This window comes from Notamacropus eugenii, chromosome 5 (assembly GCF_028372415.1).
Source record: "Notamacropus eugenii isolate mMacEug1 chromosome 5, mMacEug1.pri_v2, whole genome shotgun sequence".
Taxonomy (NCBI): domain Eukaryota; kingdom Metazoa; phylum Chordata; class Mammalia; order Diprotodontia; family Macropodidae; genus Notamacropus; species Notamacropus eugenii.
The window spans coordinates 111,488,930-111,509,532 of record NC_092876.1 but is presented as its reverse complement, the minus strand read 5'-3'; the positions used below and the strand labels follow the sequence as shown (position 1 = coordinate 111,509,532).

Here is a 20,603-nt window from a genome sequence, read left to right as displayed (position 1 = left end):
AAACCCATCAGCTTGACAGACTAGCAGTATGTTTTCATAATGGCTTTGTTTACAAGAGCTGTCCATACAATGAAACTGTCAGTTTGGGGATTTCTATTGCATTCCTGCTGGCTAAAAGATTGAGTGAGCTTAGAAGCATACCAACAGATACCCTTTCCTTTTAGAAAAATAGTTCAACTAGAACATGAATTTTACTTCATGAAACTACTTTCACTAGTAGTTATCCTAAGAGAAAAGGGATTCTGTTTGAAAATAATCTTCCTATGATCTGGGACGTCCAAAGAGTTTGCATAAGAAATGCCTGAGATGCTCCCTCCGTTGTTTAGTACACTCTCATGCCAGGACTCGGTATTTGAATTTGTTTTCACCTCATTCTTCCTGACTTCTCAGTCAAACCTTTTGCCTCTCTCTTTCTAGAATGATCACATTCTTTTTTCTCTCTCATTTAAATTTTGAAAATGCAATCATTACCTGAGTCACATTCCCAGGCTGCCATCAATGAGAGTGTTGAATGCTGGTATGATTACAGAAGTGAAGGTGTCATCTCTCATTTGTGATACATTCCCTAGTCACCTCTCTTCAAAAGAACCAGGGTTGAGGTGTCCAATTGGTGCTTTATAATGTTTATAATTGCTTTTACCCTCTAATATCCCTTTAGGAGTCTGGTGAGGATTGAGTCACATCATTTCTTCTAGAAACACGCATGGATGTGTTTTATTCCCTAGATGGAAGTTTAGATGGGTAAGTCCAGCTATAGGTCTGCAAGTTGGATAATAGAAACTGTATTTTTGTAGAACTGACTTCTACAGCAATCTACATTTCATTAGGCACACAAATACTACCATCTCTGGAAAGTTCAATAAAAATCAGTAGGACCAAGTGACCCCACTGGGGGTGAGGAAAGAGAGACTTTTTGTTGCCTACCTGTAGGGAGTGGGTGATGAAGGAAATCCCTTTGTATACCCAAAGGTTAGGATTAATAGTACAAATTTTAATGATTATCCAGTGTTAGAATAATTACTAACCTTTCAAAGGGTGTCTTTTTGATCTGGTGAGGATTTTTTAAAATGTATATGAGTGAAATTGCTTTGCTAGAAATAAATAGTACCAAACAGAGTGTGGCTTTAACAAATATCTGCTTTTTTATGTCTAAATGATGCTTTTCTCTCTTCTGTGGAAAATGTATAAAATAATAAACTTTAATGGTCTACTGAATCAAAGGGACACATATCTAGCACTGGAAATGCTCTCCAAGGTCATATAATCCAACTTCTTTATTTTAACAATGAAGAAACTGAGGTGTAGGAAGAGAAATGACTTGTCTAACGTAGGCCTGGTGGTAAGTTTCAAAGAAGCTAGACTCATTGCTCCATATACAGCACTATGACCCAAAGGAAACAAAAATAGAAATGAGACTAAGTATATATAATGTGAAGCAATGCATGCCAGAAGAGAAAATAATGGCAAAAAATAAGCTGAATATACTAGGGTAACATGTTGAATGGCATGAATGCTAGATTTAGTCAAAAGACCTGGGTTCAAATCTCAGCATGCCATTTACTATGTGCACAATCTCAAGAAAGTAATTTAATCTCTTTAGGTCAGGACTTTCTCACCTCTGAAAAGAGGGGGATGGACCAAACAGCCCCTCTCAGCTCTAAATCTATTATTCTGATTCTAAGAAGGAATATGGACTAACAAAAAATGGAATTATCAGGCCCTAGGTAATGGAAAATTAATTACAGAAAGCAAAAGCATATTCTCCCTGCATCAATCTGCCTAAAGATGGAGAGCAAATTCCCTCCATTATCTCATTCATGAAGCCTAAGGCAGTGTAGGTTCCACAAAAGCCCCGGAACCCAATGCTGGCTAGAAATTTCCTTGTGACACCTTCCATCTTTTCAGCACTTTCTGACCATACACTGTATAACAGAACCTTATTCTCCTAGCTTAAGCATGTTCATGTTTTACCATCATTATAAAAACATGAAAAGCAGTAAATTAAAGAATCTTGCCAGCAGATGAGTGGATCCAATTGTTGTCTTGAATGTCCCAGACACCAACACCTGCTCTAACTCTCTAATCTATTCTATATGTATCTTCTTGTCTATATCATATCTCCCCTACTGGAATATAAGCTCCTTAGGGCAGGGACAACTTTTTTTTTTCTTTTTCTTATTCTCGGTACTTAGCCAGATGAAAATGGATGTTGATTTATTTCACTAGAAGGCAGAAAGGGGGCCAGCTCGTATTGGTAGGGAAAGTTTCCTCATTCAGAAATTCCTTACATCAGTGAAATCACAGGTCCAGTTTCTACCCACTTACTCCATGAGGTTATTGCATGAAGATCAAATGGGAAAGTAAATGTTTATATTATAAAAACAAAACACATCAATAAAACTTTTAAAATGAATGTAAAGCACTTTTCAAACCTTAAAAGTACTTTATAACTCTTAGATATTATATCTAGGCAGCTCCCTCAGACTAAAGTTACACAGCAGATGCCATATGAAGAGGAATTCCTCTCTTGACATTTCCTGTGCCAAGGAAATTTCAAGTTCAGACCATAAACATCCAGTTGTTAATATGCACTCTGAATAAGCAAAGGAAGTACATTGACTAGCTAGGCTTAAGCTCCCTCAAATTATAGTAACATAAATTATTTGGAAGGACCACTTTGGAAGGAACTTCGAAGTTATCTACTCTAACACCTTAGGAGTTCTTAGTCTTTTTTGGTATCCTGGTAACCTAATTTTACTGTAGTCTGCTCCCTACATTCATAATTGAAAGAAATAAAAAATGTTATTTAGGTGCTAGTAGAAATAAAGATGTCACTTTTCCCATAAAAGTTCACATACACCTTGAAATGTATCCACCTACCTTTTGGGAGTCCATAGATACCGAGTTAAGAACCCTTGCCTTTCTTAGAGGACATATACCACCTTACAACATCCTAATCAGTGGTCATCCAGCTCTTATTTAGAGAATTCTGGTAACTGGGAATTCATTAACTGGCTGTCAGTTCATTCTATTTTCAAATATCTCCACTTTGCAGGAAGTTGCTTGTTGGGATTGGAAGCTCAATTCCGTGTGGACAGTCTCGGGCGGGTAAAGGTGGGAGCTTCTAAATCTTAGAGCTCTCACGAGACCCTCCCAGGAAACGGCAGGGAATCGAGGTGAACCGAGCTATCTCGAGTAATTCCGCCTCTTCCCGTGAGAAACGTGATGGGAGAGAGATCTCCCCGCCCTCGAGATTGTCCCGGATCTGGGCACACCTAGTTACCTAACAGCACGGTATTCAGATGCAAACTATGCGGCTGAAGGTTAAGTAGGATTGAGGAAGCCTGAAAGCTCTCTTAGCACGTGAGGAGCCAAGAGGACAGTAGGCTCCGCTTTTCTTCTTTCCTCTCTCCCCTCCCCCTCTCTCCCCGCTTGTACTTCTACTTCCAATCCCTTAAGATCCTAGCCTCCTTAGGAAATCTCCCCCTCTTCCTCCTAAGGAAGACCCCCCTGCACTTGTAACCGAGACCCTGAAATAAAGCTCAACCCTTGTTCGACTCTGGAACGTCCTTTCTCTCATATGAGCATCCGGTTTTGGCCAACCGAAGACCTCGGAGGTGAGGTAAGAAGACTCGGGTAGCCCACACAGGCCTCTAGGCCTGGCAGTTGCTCCTTATACCGAGCCAAAATTTGCCTCCATACTATATACATCAAAGAGTTCTATCCCAGACCTTTGCAGTTCAGGAGAATAAATCCAATCCTCCTTCCATATTATAACATTTCAATCAGTTGAAGTCTAGTTCAATTAAACAAGCATCCTTCAAGTCTTCTCACCATTCTAAGTTGCATTCTTTGATACAGACTTTACTTTATTGGTGATTTTCTTAATATGTTATTTAGAGCTTAACACAATATAACATATATGGTCTGATTAATGTAGAGTACAAAAGGACTATATTCTCCCTTATTCTAATTTAATCTAAGATCACATTAGATTAAGATGTCTCTTAGTCATCATGTCAAACCAATGTCTCCTCTTCCCCCTACAACACATAATTGTAAATTCCCATATCATTTCATCTTTCAGTCTCTGGCACTTAGGATAAAGGCTTGATCATACTAGGTAGTCATATTTGTTGCAAACATAACTTGACTTGAGTATACAATCTACTAAACCCCCTAATTTTCCACAAGAATTGATTCCTAGTCATGTCTCTCACAGCCCGCACTGCTGCAGTATTTCCATACTAAAAAAGGAATCTACAGAACATACCCAAGAAGTAGCCATCTAGTCTCCATTGAAAGGTCCATCAAGGAGGGAGGAACCTATTCTTTTCCAAAGTATCCTATTCCACTCTGGGATAGGCCTCATGGTTAGAGAGATTTGTTTTTTCCTGACATCAAACCTAAATGTGCCTCTATGCAGTTCTACTCAGTGCTTTTAGTTCTACCTTACAAGAATAAGCACAATCTGATCCCTCTTCCACATGATACCCTGTCAGGTATTTGAACACTAAGTATGACTCCCTCTCTTCTACCATCTTCCCTCAACTCTCCTTATTGCCACACTATACATCCCTACTTCCTTCAACTGATGAATCAATCCATCAACACTTGTTAAGCACCTATGTGCCAGGCACTGTGCTGAGGGCTGGATCGTTATACATCATGAATTCGAGACCTTTGACATTCTGTTTTACCTCTTCTAGATGCTTCCAGTTTATTAATCTCCTCCCTAAATTATGATGCACAGAAATGAAAAAAAATAGTCTACACGTGAATCACACAAAGTACTGAGGGGTTACCACAGTCACGTTAATGGAAGCTATACTGATGAATAAGACAATAGAAGTAGGTAGCTGAGACAATACATAGAAAGGTAGACAGAGAGCTAGGAAGATGAGTTCAAATCTGGTCTCAGACATTTACTGGTTGCATGACCTTGGTCAAGTCACTGAACTTTCTATTTGCCTCAATTTCCTCATCTATAAAATGGGGATAATAATAACATCTCTACTTCTCAGGTTTGTTGTGAGGATTAAATGTGAAAATATCTGTAAAGCACTTATCACAGTGACTGGCAAACTGAGGCTATATAAATGTTAGACAGATAGAAATCAAATATATGTAAATTGATATATATTGATATATAGGATAGGCATCATATACATATTAATATACATCAGTATAAACCAAGATTACATTAGTTTTCTAAGCTGATAATTCATAATCATCTTAAATAACTTGTCTGCAATTATTTTCACTCTTGAGTGAACACTAATCCCTTCCTCTATGCAAAAGGGTCCTTAACTATTTAAAAATACTTTAATAATTATATTTCAACATGATTGGTTTCCCTCATAATCTTACGCACTTTATTTTATGCATTCAAGAAAATTATTCTGAAAAGGAATTCATAGGTTTCACCAGACAGTCAAGTGTCTGTGACATAAACAAAGCTTGAGAACCTCTGCTTTAGACCACTTTACTACCTCTTCTTCTAATCCCCTAATTGTATGTTCCCCAAAGCTATTTTAAGTTCTTAATTTTTTCCCCACATGCTCCATTGATGTTTGCATCTACTCTCATAGATTTAAATGTGGCTTTGCATAGAATTGATGAATATGTAGAACTCTATCCAAACCCCCAACCTCTCTCTAGCTCCCATTCAGAATCTCCATCAACTTGATGTCCATATGTGCATGAGATATTACTACTAATCATTATCATAGTAATAATAATACTGACTATTTGCACAGTGCTCTACACAGAGCTTTGCATTTTACAATTAAGGAAATAAGCTAAATGACACTGAAAGACTAATGCAGGGTCACCCAACTATTGTCTATAGTGGGATTTGAACGAGGTCTTCCTGACTCTAAGTCCAGTAGCCTGCCTACTACACCATACCACTGCTGATTCTTTGTGCAACTCAAGTTAAAGAGATTGCTTCTAAATGCAATTCAATTTCTAAATGTCCATAACTGAACTCTTCATCTTTTACCCTAAACTGGCCCTTTATCCTAATCTTTGTACTGTGTAAATGTTATTACCATTTTCCTGTGTCGCTAGGCTACAAATCTCTAACTCTTATCACTTCACCAATTGGATATTGTCAATGACCAAGTCAGTCTTGGCAATCCTGCCCTTCAAATATCTCTTACATCTATCCCTTCTTTATTCCAACGACTACCACTCTTCACTTATTTCCTCATTACATTGTACTGAAATCACCTTTGAACTGTCTCTAGCTTGTCCCCATTCCAATTCATCCTATACATTGAAGGTTACACCAGAGCACTGTTTGGAATATATATTTCTGATTACATTGTTCCACTACTCAAAAGCACGGCTCCTCACTTCTCAATGAATTAACTCTAAAAATTGTTTTATAGTATTGACGAAGCCTCAATAATCAGGTTTCAGCCTATAGGTGACAGTAAGCAGCAAATATCAAGAGAAATGAAATCTAGTCCAAACTTAGTTAGTAGCTAACCTTTTAACCTTGAACAAGTTAGTAAAATGTTCCTAGTTTCCTCATTTATATATTGAGAAGATTGTACCAGATGAAAAATCTATTATACTACTTTCCCACCCAAATCATATAATATTTCCTTCATAAGTCTTATGATCACATCAAATGAGACAATTCTTCCTTCCCAAAAGTTAACCTACCCATTTCATACCATCATGTGTTGTCATGCCACCTTTTATTCTTAAAATAAACTAACACATATTCCCCAATGACCATCTGTTGAAATAGTCTCCATCTTTTAAGGCCCAGATTTATTGCCACTTTCTCTATAAATTATCAACAAGCCTTTAATTTGTAAGGGATATCTCATAGCTCTTGTGTAACTTTCTTACGTGTATATATTACCTTACTCTGTATTGCAGTATTTATATTCATGTTTTATCTTGATGAGAGAAAGTATTCTACATCAATCATCTTTGTGTCATCCAAACTGTTTTAATATTTAATAGATACATAAGAAAAATCTAATGAATTAAACTGCTGCTTTCCCCCTATTTGTCAGGTATATAATCTGGAATATTAGAAAAACCTGGATCACAAATTTCCAAACTAAAAATAAAAGATATTTATTTCCTGATATCTTTAGAATTATTCAAAGGAATCATTTTATCTATACCCTATTTTATGACTAATATCACTAGACTTGACAGGGAATGATATGGAAGATACATTTTCTCTACTTGTTGCTTGTAAGGATCCTAATACACCATAGAAGAGATGGCAATGAAATATTAAAATATATGAAGTCATCAGAAGAGTAAGAGTTATCAGGGAGGTAAGGGAACTCAGAATCATGTCATGCAAAAACAAATTAAAGGAACTAGGAGTGTTTAATAATCAGAATACTTTTATTTTAGAAAAGACTTATAAAGAAACATGTTCCTAGTATTTAAGTGGTTGTCATATTGGAGTGGGATGAAAACTCTGCTTGACTCCAGAAAGCAAATCTAGGAGCAATAGGTAGAGTTACAGAGAGGTAGACCAGTTCAGTAAACTAAAAACTTCATAAAAGTTGGAGTTTTCCCAAAATGGAATGGGATATCTCTCGTAAAGAGTGAATTCTCCATTACTAGAGCATTTCAAGTATAAGCTGAAATACCATTTCATGCTTCAGGTATGGGTTACAATAGATATCCCTTCATGGTTTAGGATTCTATGAGTCTACAAGTTTTCTTTTGTTGCTTTTCTTCTAGTATACTAATAAAAGTGTGCCTCTTCCATCCCATTTCTCTCAAAATCCATGGCAAATATCTCAAATTTAGCTAGCAAAAGTCAAGAAGGTACTGTACAGCCCCCTTGGAACCTTTGGAACCAAATACGAAGCCTAGAACAGAGGAAAAATAACTGATATACCTAACGGAAGCATATATTTTAATCAGTCTCTCAGCAAACATTTATTAAGTATGTACTACGTGGCAAGCACTATTCTCCAAGTAAACATCAGAAACACGACAAGAATATTTTTCACATTTAATTTCAAGACTCTGCAATTTGTTATTTGGTCTTTACTCCTCTGGAATTTTCTATTATTTGTTATAGATCACTGGCTGGCTCTCTTTATGGCTATTCTGGCCTCTGGGCATTTATAAACTACAAAATATTCCTTACTCTGTCATTAGCAATTCCACAGCTGTCAAGAGTTATAGAGTTTCTTGAAGTATAAACACTAACTTACCCATGCCAAGCTCTTAGCTTTTCCATTAGCACAGAATTATTGGGCTAAACCCACATGGGACCCTGAGACCCCATAAAGTGCACAGGAGAAACATCCCTAAAATTTCATTTTCATACACTTTGCAGCTGGTTCCTTTCCAATTTGCTGAGTGACAAACAGAACAATTTTTATTCTTGATTCCTTGACAACACCCTAATTTTCAAGGCCCAAAAAGATTGCTACCACTTCCCATGAGGCAACTTTCACAGAGCTGTCTGTCAATGCAGTTCTTCCAGCCATGCAGCATTTTTAAATATGCCTTCATGTTCATCACTGCAATATAGGAAATCATGTATGTGTGCTCCACAACATGATAACAGAGAAAAGTCTGTTAGGTCTAAATTCCTTCCTTCTCTGCTCCTGTTCCTTGAGAGTAGGACTGGGGAAAATTTAGGGTTTTTATTTCTGTTTTACTTACCCTGAAACATGCAGCATCAGAAGTATGTAGAAGACAAAGAAGAGATTGTGGGTATACCAGAAGATGTCATAATTAGAAACCCTGCAAGACAAATGTTTGCATTTAGCACTACTTACACATATTCTATTCCACCTAAAAGGCATATGCATGGTTGTATGAATATGATACTCTATAAGATGTCTAATAATGGAGTGAATCCTAGATTCATGTCAAAGTGTGGCTAATGCATTCAACAGCACAGAGAAAACTGAAATCAATGACAACTGATGCTTTATCTGCTTTAAGACATCCAGGATACTGTAACAGTAAGCATAAATGGAACTAAAATAAATGCTTCTGTTGGGTGTACTGATAATGTAAGAGGAAGGAATTGGAAATTGAGACTGCCAATAAAGTCAGTTTACCTACTTTCTATCTGTATGGATACCTACAGTCTTTTCTTTTCCCCTACTTTATGTGTTTTTAACCATGTAATATGTTCAGTTCTATCGGACCCTTCATAATCCCATTTGGGTTTTCCTGGCAAAGATAGTGGAATGGTTTGTCATTTCCTTCTCTGGATCATTTTACATATGAGAAAACTGTACCAAACAAGGTTAAATGACTTGTCTAGGGTCTCACATTTAGTACGTGTCTAAGGCTACATTTGAACTCAGGTCTTCCTGACTCTAAGCCTTGCACTCTATCCACTGCATCCCCTTGCTATCAATGCTGTTTAACATAGTCAATAAAATTACAGCGAAATTTTATTTCAAAGAGGAAATTATGAAAGGAGCAGGTCTTGAGTCCTAGAGCCAAAGGGTATTCTAAGGCATGTTTGCATCAAATTACATAATAAATGAAGGCAAAAGGGAATGATCTGAAAGGGCAAAATGAGAAGCTGTACGGTCACTTGAAAGAAAGGAAAGAAAAACAGGGATCTGCCTGTGTGGGGAAGATAAATCACCTACAGTAGAACATAAGTGAATTTCAAAAGATTGTAGATTTAGAGACAGAAGTAACATCAAAGGGCATCTAGTCCAAATGCCTCATTTTACAAATGAGGAAATGGAGGTTTAAAGGCTTGTCCAAGGTCACACAGAGAGTAAATACCAGGAGCAGGATTTGGACCCAGGTTCTATATCGCCAAGTCCAGTACTCTTTCTGATATACCGTCTTTCCAAATTGGGAAGGACCTTAATATTTAGGGCAAAATGAATCCTATAAGGAGTTTGTATATTAGCCTGGAAAATAAAGGCTGATACTGCTACTGCAATAAAACAATGAAACACAGGGAGAAACAAAAGCCACGTTATTCAATTATATCTTTGCCATATCCAGTGCCTAGTACATAGAGGATGATGAATAAATGCTTGTTCATTTATAAACATTTCTTTTTCCATATAGAGGATCAATACACATTGAATAAAATAAATAAGTAAAAAAGAGTTTGATATATAGGATCACTAGAATATTTAGTGAACATACAAAAACATCAAACAATGGCATATGGTGGGGTCCACAATACAATGAATTATAGTTTATGTTTACAATATATCATTCAAGATTAAATAGGAAGATATGTACTTTAACAGTACGGTGGTTTTTGCTAGAGAAACTCCATCCACCAACACATACCATAAACATCCGCAGAAGCAGATTATGTCTTACGGTGTTGTTCAAAGGGCATGTATAAGTTAAACTACTATCAGGGTGACTTCCACTAGATTCCAATAATCTATGTCCTTTCAGTACAGCTATTCAGCCAATAATCAAACTGCCTAACTATATATCAGAATGCAACCCACCTATCTCCATCTTGTCCATAAAAATATCATATAAGATTTTGCCAAATAGCTGTCTCATTTCTATATGATATAAGCTTACAGCATTTCCATGAAATTTTGGTCTAATGATGCTACCAAAAAAAAAATAAGGAAATATGACTATATGGGCATAACTAACTATCTTATTGAAACTATGCCAGCTTCTAATTATCACCCCTTCAATTTTTTATGCCAATTTTAAATGGCATATATTTAAATTTAAATTTAAATATAATTTAAATGTGTTTTGGATTTTTGTTTGGAATGGAAGTGATATTTATTGAACTGTAAATTGTATAATCTTAATTTTCCCATTTAAAGAACAGGACATTTGTCTATCTCTAATTATCTAGTTCCTCTCACTTTCTCCATAATTCCTCCAAGATTTCCAACTGCAGGTCAGTCAATTCACAAGCATCTATTAGTGACCTACTATGTGCCAGACACTGTGCTAAGTGATAGGAAGACAGACAAAAATATTCAATAACAGTCTCTGATGTAAAGGAGCTCATAGTGACAGATCTTGCTTCTACATTACTTGAGCAAGAAATAAGGAAGAAAGGTTCATGAATTACTCAGATTTCTCTCCAGATTCATAACATGCTAGGGATAGTAGTTTAATAATAACTTTGATTTATGTAGCAGTTTCAAGTTTGCAGAACACTTTACATACATTCTATCATTTGATCCTTGAAACAACCTTAAGATTACTATTATTATTATTGCCATTTTACAGATTAAAAAAAGATCACAATCACTAAATGACTTGCCTAGGACAGCACAGCTAGAAACTGTCTGAAATGGGGTTTAAACACCCAGGTTTTCTGGATCCCAAATCCAGTGCTACATCAACTACTCCACACTGCCTCTCCAGGGTATTCACCATTACTAAGAGACTAGATTGCTAAACAACTAAGGTTGCCAGCACCAGTTCAGTCAATTCACAAGCACCTATCAAGTATCTACTATGTACCACACACTGGGCTAAGTGTTGGGGACATAAAGTCAAAAACAGGTCTTGATCTCAATGAGTTCATAGTTATAGGGAAGAGACAAAATGAAAATAATTGTGTACAAACAAGTTATATATAAGATAAATTGAAGAGGATTTCCAGTGGGTAATTGAGGACTAGAAATTCAACTTTTCAGGCAGGGCATCTAGGTATGCAGACTCCTGATCTCATTCTCATTCCATTCATAAAATCATAGAGAAATTTGGGGATGACAGGACAGAAGCAGGGACTTCCAGAGCTCTCCCTCCAAGACCAGACAAATACCTGTAAAAAAAAATGACTCTCAACAAATTCTGGAGCTGAAGAACCTACAGAATGACCAAGTGAATCAAATCTCTAGTCCAAAATAGCCTAGAAGGTCAACAGGAAGCATTTATGATGCCGAGGTGATGCAGGGGGGGGGGGGGGGGGGAGATTGAATCTCTGGCACCTGTTTCCGGACTTCACAACCCTAAATGCCAAGAACCAATTGGAAGGGCAGTGGGAAAAACCTGTTGGACCTGTGTGAGAGAATAGAGCGATCTGGCCCTAGCCCCAGGGTGGCAAGGGGTGGAGGAGACCATGGCAGCTGCAACAGCAGCAGGGGCAAAGGAGCTGTTTCTGGAGCTCTAGGCTCACAGATTGTGGGGGCAATTGAGTGGCTGAAAATACACCCCACACCCCCACTGGAAGCAGAGAAATAACTTGACAAAGAGCTCAAAAGTCAAGTAAATGACTGAGGAAATGAGCAAAAAAATGGAAAAAGAATCAGACTACAGAAACTTACTTCAGTGACAAGGAAGACCAAAATATACAAACAGAAGAAGACAACAAAGTCAAAGTTCTTACATCTGAAACCTCCAATAAAAATATGAATTGATCTCAAGTCGTGGAAGAGCTCAAAAAGGGTTTTGAAAATCAAGGAAGAGAAGTAGAGCAAAAATTCGGAAGAGAAATCAATGTGATGCAAGAAAATCATGAAAAAAAGCCAACTGCTTGCTAAAGGGGACCCCAAAAAATGCTGAAGAAAATAACACCTTGTCAAATAACAACATGTCAAAAGAGATTCAAAAAGACAATGAGCAGAGGACTACTTAAAAAGCAGAATTGGCCATTTGGAAAAAGAAGGTTCAAAAGCTCACTGAAGAAAATAATTCCTTAAAGATTAGAGTGAAGCAGATGGAAGCTAAGGACTTTATGAAAAATCAAGAAATTATAAAACAAAACCAAAGGAATGATAAAATAGCAATGTGAAATATCTCATTGGGAAAAACAACTGACCTGGAAAATAGATCCAGGAGAGACAATTTAAAAATTACTGGACTACCAGAAAACTATGATCAAAAAAAAGAACCTACACATCATCTTTCAAGAAATTATCAAAGAAAACTGACCAGATATTCTAGAACCAGAGAGTAAAATAAATATTGAAAGAATCCGATTGCCTCCTAAAAGAGATCCCAAAAGGAAAACTCCCAGGAATATTGTAGTCAAATTCCAGAGTTCCCAGGTCAAGGAGAAAATATTGCAAACAACCAGAAAGAAACAATTCAAGTATTGTGGAAACACAATCAGGATAATACAAGATCTAGCAGCTTCTACATTAAGGGTTCAGAGGGCTTAGAATATGATATTCCAGAGTTCAAAGGAACTAGGATTAAAACCAAGAATCACCTACCCAGCAAACTGAGTATTATACTTCAAGGGAATAAAAGGTCATTCAATGAAATAGAGGACTTTCAAGCATTCTCGATGAAAAAACCAGTGCTGAATAGAAAATCTGACTTTCAAACACAAGAATCAAGAGAAACATGAAAAGGTAAACAGGAAAGAGCAATCATAAGAGACTTAATAAAGTTAAACTGTTTACATTCCTACATGGAAAGATAATATTTGCAACTCTTGAGACTTTTCTCAGTATTAGGATAGTTGGAAGGATTATACACACATAGACAGAGGGCACAGGGTGAATTGAATAGGAAGGGATGATATCTAAAAAAATTAAATTAAGTGGTGAGAGAGGAATATATGGTGGGAGAAATAGAACAGGGCAAATTATCTCTCATATAAAAGAGACATAATAAAGCTTTCTCAATGGAGGAGAAGAGGGGGCAGTGAGAGGGAAAGAGTGAATCTTATTCTCATAGGATTTGGCTTAATGAAAGAATAACATGCACACTCAATTTGGTATGAAAATCTATCTTACACTGTAAGGGGGAGGAGATAAGTGTGGTTGGGGGATGATAGAAGGGAGGGCAAATGGAAGAAGGGGGTAATTAGAAGTAAACAATTTTGAGGAGGGACTGGGTCAAAAGAAAGAATAGAATAAATGAGGGGCAGGATAGGATGGAGGGAAATATAGTTAGTCTTCCACAACATGACTGTTATGGAAGGGTTTTGCATGACTACATATGTATAACCTGTATCAAATTGCTTGCATTCTCAGTGGGGATGAGTGGGGAGTGAGGAAGGGAGAGAAGTTGTAACTCAAAGTTTTAAAAACAAATGTTAAAAATTGTTTTTACACACAACTGGGAAATAAGACATATAGGCAAGAGGGCATAGAAATCTCTCTTGCCCTACAAGAAAATAGAGGGGAAGAGGATGGGAAAAGGGAGGGGTGTGATAGAAGGGAGGGAAGATTGAAGGAAGGGGTAATCAGAATGCATGATGTCTTGGGGTGGGTGGAGGGGAGAAATGGGGAGAAAACTTTGAACTCAATTTCGTGGAAGTGAATGTTGAAAACTAAAAATAAGCTAATTAATTTTTAAAAAGAAAAAAAAATCAAGAAAAATTTATAATAAGAAAGGAACCCAGAAAAATAAAGGTCATTCTAGTTCAACTGAACCTGAAGCTCTTCTCCAAAATTCCCAAAAAGAGATCATCCCTTTTCCAATTTAAGATCTTCAGTTATGAGGAACACATGATTCTTTTCCATTTTTGATGTTTGAAATTTTAGTTTTCTTTTTACTGAACTGAAATCTATCTTTCTACAGCTTCCACCCATTGATCCTATCACTCCCATCTGTGGTCAACTAAAACAAATTTAATATTATCTCCACATTAAACTCTTTCAAAATTTTAAAATTACTGTCAAGCTCTCCCTACACTTCTATATTAAATCCAAATTCATCTAGGTCAGAATTAGTATGAATGATGAATCCCCTGAAGTGGTCACATATATTTGAATTTGCATTACTCAAAATTATAATTATAAAAAATATCATAATCATTTCTAGCCAAATGGAAATATGCAGTGTGAATCTGAATAATGCAACCACTTTGGAGAATTCATTATTCATACTAATTAGAACCTAGCTATATAGTATAGCCCCTTGTTCCCTCACTGTTTTGTGTTGTCCTTTGGGCACTGCATTTTATATCTTTCCTAAAAGTTGGTATGCAGAAATGAACACAGTGTCCTAGGTATTACCTGAAAGGAGTAGAGTACAGGCAGATTATCTCTTACCTTTCATCCTCATTAATAATTTTCTATTAAAATTAACTTACAATTCACATTTACTATTTTAGTTGCCATAACATACCTACTCATATTAATTGTCATATCACACTTACTTTCCTATATAAGTATGTATGTATATATGTGTGTACTGATATGTATATGTATGTGTATATGTATATATACACATACATATACTTATACTTATATGTATATAAATATCAGCTTTTTTTAAAATTCATAAGAACTGTTGTACATCCATTACTTCCCAGTCCTGAAATTAGGCAATTCTTTTTTCTCAAACCCAAGACTAAGACTTTACATTTATGTCTATTAAATTCATTTTATTATATTCAATTCATCATCCTAGTCTGTAAAAACATTTTTGGATCCCATCACTAAGGCCAGCATGAAAATCAAGGCATCAAGCCAATTCAAGTCAAATATGAATGCTGTTTCCTCATGTTTTACCCTCAGCAAATTTGATGAAACTTATGCCTTCATTGCATCATTAACAAAAATGTTGAACAGAACAAGGTCAAAAAAGATTCTTAACTGGAGGCTCTTAACCTGAGGCCAATGAGTCCTCAGATTTAAGGATATCGTTGAATTTGAATGGGGAAAACATTACATTTTATTTTCAGCAATGTCTAATCGAAATTCAGCATTTGCTTCATCTATTTATAAATATTACTCTATTTAGAAGAAAAACATAGACTTCAATGGACTACCAAAATGATCCATAACACATACACACACACACACACACACACACACACACACACACACACACACAGAGGTTAAAAATCCCTCCTTTAGGTTAACACACTAAATTAGTACTTCTGGGATATGTCATTCAACCATTTCCAAGGCCAGCTAAACTATATTAGTGCATATTGTACATCTTTCCATTCTTTGCAAAATTACATCAAAAGAGATCTTGTCAAATACAATGAAAAATTTTAGGAAGACTACAAATACAATATATCCCTAATCTGCTAATCAGATAAAGGAAGAAAGACAGAAAGGAAGGAAGGATGGAAGGAAGGAAGGAAGGAAGGAAGGAAGGAAGGAAGGAAGGAAGGAAGGAAGGAAGGAAGGGAGGAAGGGAGGAAGGGAGGAAGGGAGGAAGGGAGGAAGGGAGGAAGGGAGGAAGGGAGGAAGGGAGGAAGGGAGGAAGGGGGGAAGGGGGGAAGGGGGGAAGGGGGGAAGGGAGGAAGGGAGGAAGGAGGGAAGGAAGGAAGGAAGGAAGGAAGGAAGGAAGGAAGGAAGGAAGGAAGAAAGGGAAAATGTTTGCAAGTTTTGCTTGAAATGATTCTCATTTCCCGTCATAAGTTCTTTTAAACCATCCCTTTAGAATTATGTTCTAGACATTGTATATAGTAATAGCAATGTTATAACAATAACCAACTATGAAAGACTTAGCTATTCTGATCAAGATAATGATTCAAGACAACTCCAAAAGACCTATGATGAAAAATGCCATCCACCTTCAGAGAGAGAATTGATGAATTCTGAGTGCAGATCAAAGCATATTCTAAAAAAAAAACAACATTATTTTTCTTGGATTTTTGTGTGTTTTCTTTTGCAACATGGCTAATAAGGAAATTATGCTTTGCATAACTTTACATGTATAGTCGTTCATATCACTCATTCTCAAGGAATGGGGGAAGGGTATGAGGGAGAGAGAATTTGGAACTCAAGTTTTTTCTAAAAATGAATGTTAAAAATTGTTTTACATGTAATTGAGAAATATTTACTAAAATATATTTTAAGAAAGAAAAAGAAATATATTCTAGAATGTTGTCAGGGATTGAATTCAAGTTCATTTGTCTACAATGTCTACAGATGGGCATTTGCCCATCTCCCTTGCTGTGGTATCTCTCCCATTTTTCACTACTCAAAGGTCATTAACAATAACTCAGTGATTATCTCTGCCAATTCTTTCAGTATTCTGGGACTTAAATTATTCAAGGAGAGTAAGGCAGGTTTTCTTACTATTCTTATTTATCTCAGGTAACAACTCTATCAGCCATTTTTGTTCTGTCTGAGCAGCCAGTGATATTAACATATCTACCTATGAGTTTGAGAAATTAACAAGTAATCAGGTAAGGGACAGGACACCTTCGGGAGAAAGTGCCTGGACAAACACTCTGATGAATACAACACAAAGAACTAGAAGCATTGGAACTCTCTTTCATGTCTTTAATGTCACATTGCTTCATCATTTAATTATGTCTGTTTCCAAATACAAGACATTTATAAGCCAGATATCTTCATTCATGTAATCAGACCTATTTCAAATCCCAGCACACTTTAAAAAGATCTCAAACATGAATTAATTTTCTGTCTGATGACTCTAGCTCACAAAATAAACTCTGAAAATAAATTTTCTCTCATGAATTTAACACAGGGAGAGGATTCTGGGAAGATAGTGGAATAGGTCAGAAAACTAGGTTTCTTCAAATTTCCTCCAGACAGAACATCACCTCAAAATGATGGGCAGTATAGATAAACAAAAGTCCAGGTAAAGCAGTTGTCCTACTAAAACAACTTGAGAAGACCCCAGGAAAGACTAGACATTAAAGGGTGGGGGTTTGGCCAGAGTGAAATGCAAACACCTGCAAGCCTGCTCCACAGAATCAACAAACAACAAGTCTTGGGGACATCTGGGTTGGGAGGTACTGTCAGCCTCAGAAACTTTCCCCTCAAAAAGTGGGGTGGGTCAGACAGCTGAGTAGGAGAAGATTAAGGGACTTTCCACTGAGAGGGGACACTGGGCATAGTTGTGCTGATCAAACATGGTCCTGGGCTGCAGTTGGGTTGGGGGCAAGGAGAAGGAGTTGGCATACACATGCTGGGCATGGTAGCAGAGGGTAAGGAACCATGCTGACTGTGGGCATTTACAGGAGAGCAGAATCCATGGTTTCCATTCCAGGGCAGAAAGGAAAGTTGAAGTTTGCAGGCACCACAGGGACCACATGGAGCAAGAGCATTTGGGGGCCGTATGGTTAGGGTCCCTGATCATTGCACTGGGGTTGAGAGGAGTATCCAAGGTTAGGCCCTGGGAGAGAGCTCAGAAAATAACATTAAGAGGGATGTGAGGCCTGGAGCATCATTCTCTACATCTCAGGACTAGAATCTGATTATAATAATAAGCTGCTAAAAATAAAACAAAACAAAATAAAAATGAGTAAGCAAAGGAGAAAGACCCCAACCATAGCTACTATGAGGCTAGAGAAGATCTGAGTTCGTATTCAGAGGAAGATATTGGAGCTAAAAAAGTCACTCTTTTTTCAAGGAGAAATACCAAATGGTCTCAAGCCCAAAAAGAATTCTTGGAAGAACTTAAAAGGGTCTTTAAAAGTCAAATAAGACAGATCAAGGAAAAATTAGGGGAAAAATTAAAAGCAATGCAAGAAAATTAAGAAAAGAAAATCAATCAATTGGAAAAGGAGAATCAAAAACTTAAGGAAGAAAGTAATTCCTTGAAAACTATAACTGGGCAAAGAGAAGATAATGATGCAAAGGATACCAAGAAATAATAAAACAAAACCAAAAGAATGACAAAAAAAGAGGAGAATGTGAAACATCTCATCAGAAAAACAACTGATTTGGAAAACAAATTAAGGAGAGACAATATAAGAATTGTTGGAATATCTGAAAGTTATGATCAGAAAAATAATCTTGATACAATATTAAGGAAAGCTGCCCTAAAGTTCTAGAACAAGAAGATAAAGCAGAAATAGAAAAAATCCACTTATTCACCTAAAAGAGTTTCCAGGAGGAAAACCTAAAGAAATGCTATAGCCAAGTTTCAAAGTTCCCAGGTTAAGGAGAAAATATTGCACACAACGAGAAAACATGAATTTAAATATCATAGAACTACAATTAGGTTTACACAAGATCTAGCAGCTTCTATACTGAAGGAACACTATATTTCATAAAGCAAAAGAGCTGGGATTACAACCAAGGACAATTTACCCAGCAAAGTTAAGTATAATCCGGAATGGAAAAAAAATGGATATTTAACAAAATGAAAGACTTCCAAGTATTTGTGATAAAAACAGCAGAACTTAATGGAAAATGTGACATATAAGAAATGGCAGGAGAAATACAAGGCAAACATTAAAGACCAATTACAAGGGACTCAATAAAGTCAAACTGTTTACTTCTTACGTGTGAAAATGTTATCAGTACTCTTATGACTGTCATTAATATATGGGTAGTTTGGAAGAAAGGCTTGGGCTGAGCTGTGTATGATAGAGTGATTCTAAAATATGAAACTGCATAGGGAAAGATAAAAAGGAGTAACTATCTCATATAAATGAAGAAGAATTGATATAGAAGAAGCAAGTCAGGGTGGAGGGCTGGTGGTGCTGGAACTTTACTCTCTTCTGAAATGGGTTAAAGAGGGAGCAACATATATATCTAGAAGGATATAAAAGTCTTCTAAATTTAGAAAGAAATAAGAGAGGGAAGGGATAGGATAAGGGAAGGACTTTTAGAAGGGCATATGATTAACAATTAAAAAGGAAAAGGAATAAAGGAGAAACTCTGAGAAAGATAGATTAAGGTGGAGGAAAATGGGGAGAGAGGATAAGAAAGGGACTCTTAGAGGGATGGGTAAATTAAGGAGTGGGAGGACAAGGTAGCAGGTAGAAGTAAATTAGATAAGTGAGGACGGACAGAGTAAATAGAATGAGAAGTATAGTGAAGAAAATAGGATGGAGGGGAAAATGCAACAAGTAATTATAGATTTGAACATGAATGAGATGAATTTGCCCATAAACTGGAAATGGATAGCAAAATGGATTACAAATCTGAATTCAGCAATATGATGCTTTCAGGAAACACAATAAAAATGAGAGATACACACAGTTATAGTAAAAAGCTACAGTAAAATTTAATATGTAAAAAAGCAGGGGTAGTATAATGTAAAAATCTTCCCTGCCCATTAATAAGCCTCAGATGGAGCTTGATTAGGGGAGGCTTGTTTTGTAGGAAGGCCCACACCTTTTGTTAATTGCTAATGAGGCACTGAGTCACAAGGGTTGTGATGCCCTCTGGCTCTGAAAAATGTATGCAGAAGTGGAGACAAGGTTTTGCTTTGCGAGCTTGGAAGAAGGTTCATGTACCAGATGGGATCCCCAGGCTTTGAAAACCCAGATGTTGGTGCTTCTCTCTCTGGTAACTATGTATGCATGTAATGGTCAGACAGTTGGATCTGTCTATCGATCTGTGATGTATGTATTGCTTATGGTCAGACAGTTGGAAGCCCTGCCTGTTCGTCTTTATTTCTCTGTTTGTATTTTCTCTGTTGGTATATGCGATTAAAGAAGATTGTTGACCCTTCAAAAATTGCTTTCCTTTTAGTAAAGCAAATCTAAGAACCTGTGCTAGCAGGTCATCCTGGATGTGTCAGGGTGCCTGCTGCTACAGGTAGTAATCATGATCTCAGACAAAGTCAAAGTTAAAATAGATTTAATTAAAAGAGAAAACAGGGGAACTATACCAGATGTTACAAATATTATTAGATATTGTTTTAGAATATTAAAAAAAACTAGACAGTCTAAGATACCTGAAAATATACCTGCCAAAATAGACAAAGGAACCACATGAACATAAATATAAAACACTCTATACAAATAAATTCAGATTTAAATAATTGGAGAAATA

The 20,603-nt window shown here is 36.6% G+C and overlaps 1 protein-coding gene across 4 annotated transcripts in view; it reads right to left on the bottom strand.

Moving 5' to 3' along the window:
* Window positions 1–20,603, bottom strand: part of NOX4 (NADPH oxidase 4) — a 234,822-nt gene that overhangs the window by 158,485 nt on the left and 55,734 nt on the right. For all 4 annotated transcript variants that reach the window (XM_072610604.1, XM_072610602.1, XM_072610601.1 and 1 more), the window contains one exon: window positions 8,668–8,748. In XM_072610604.1, coding sequence (XP_072466705.1) covers window positions 8,668–8,748 — 81 coding nt within the window. The remainder of the gene's footprint in view (window positions 1–8,667; window positions 8,749–20,603) is intronic.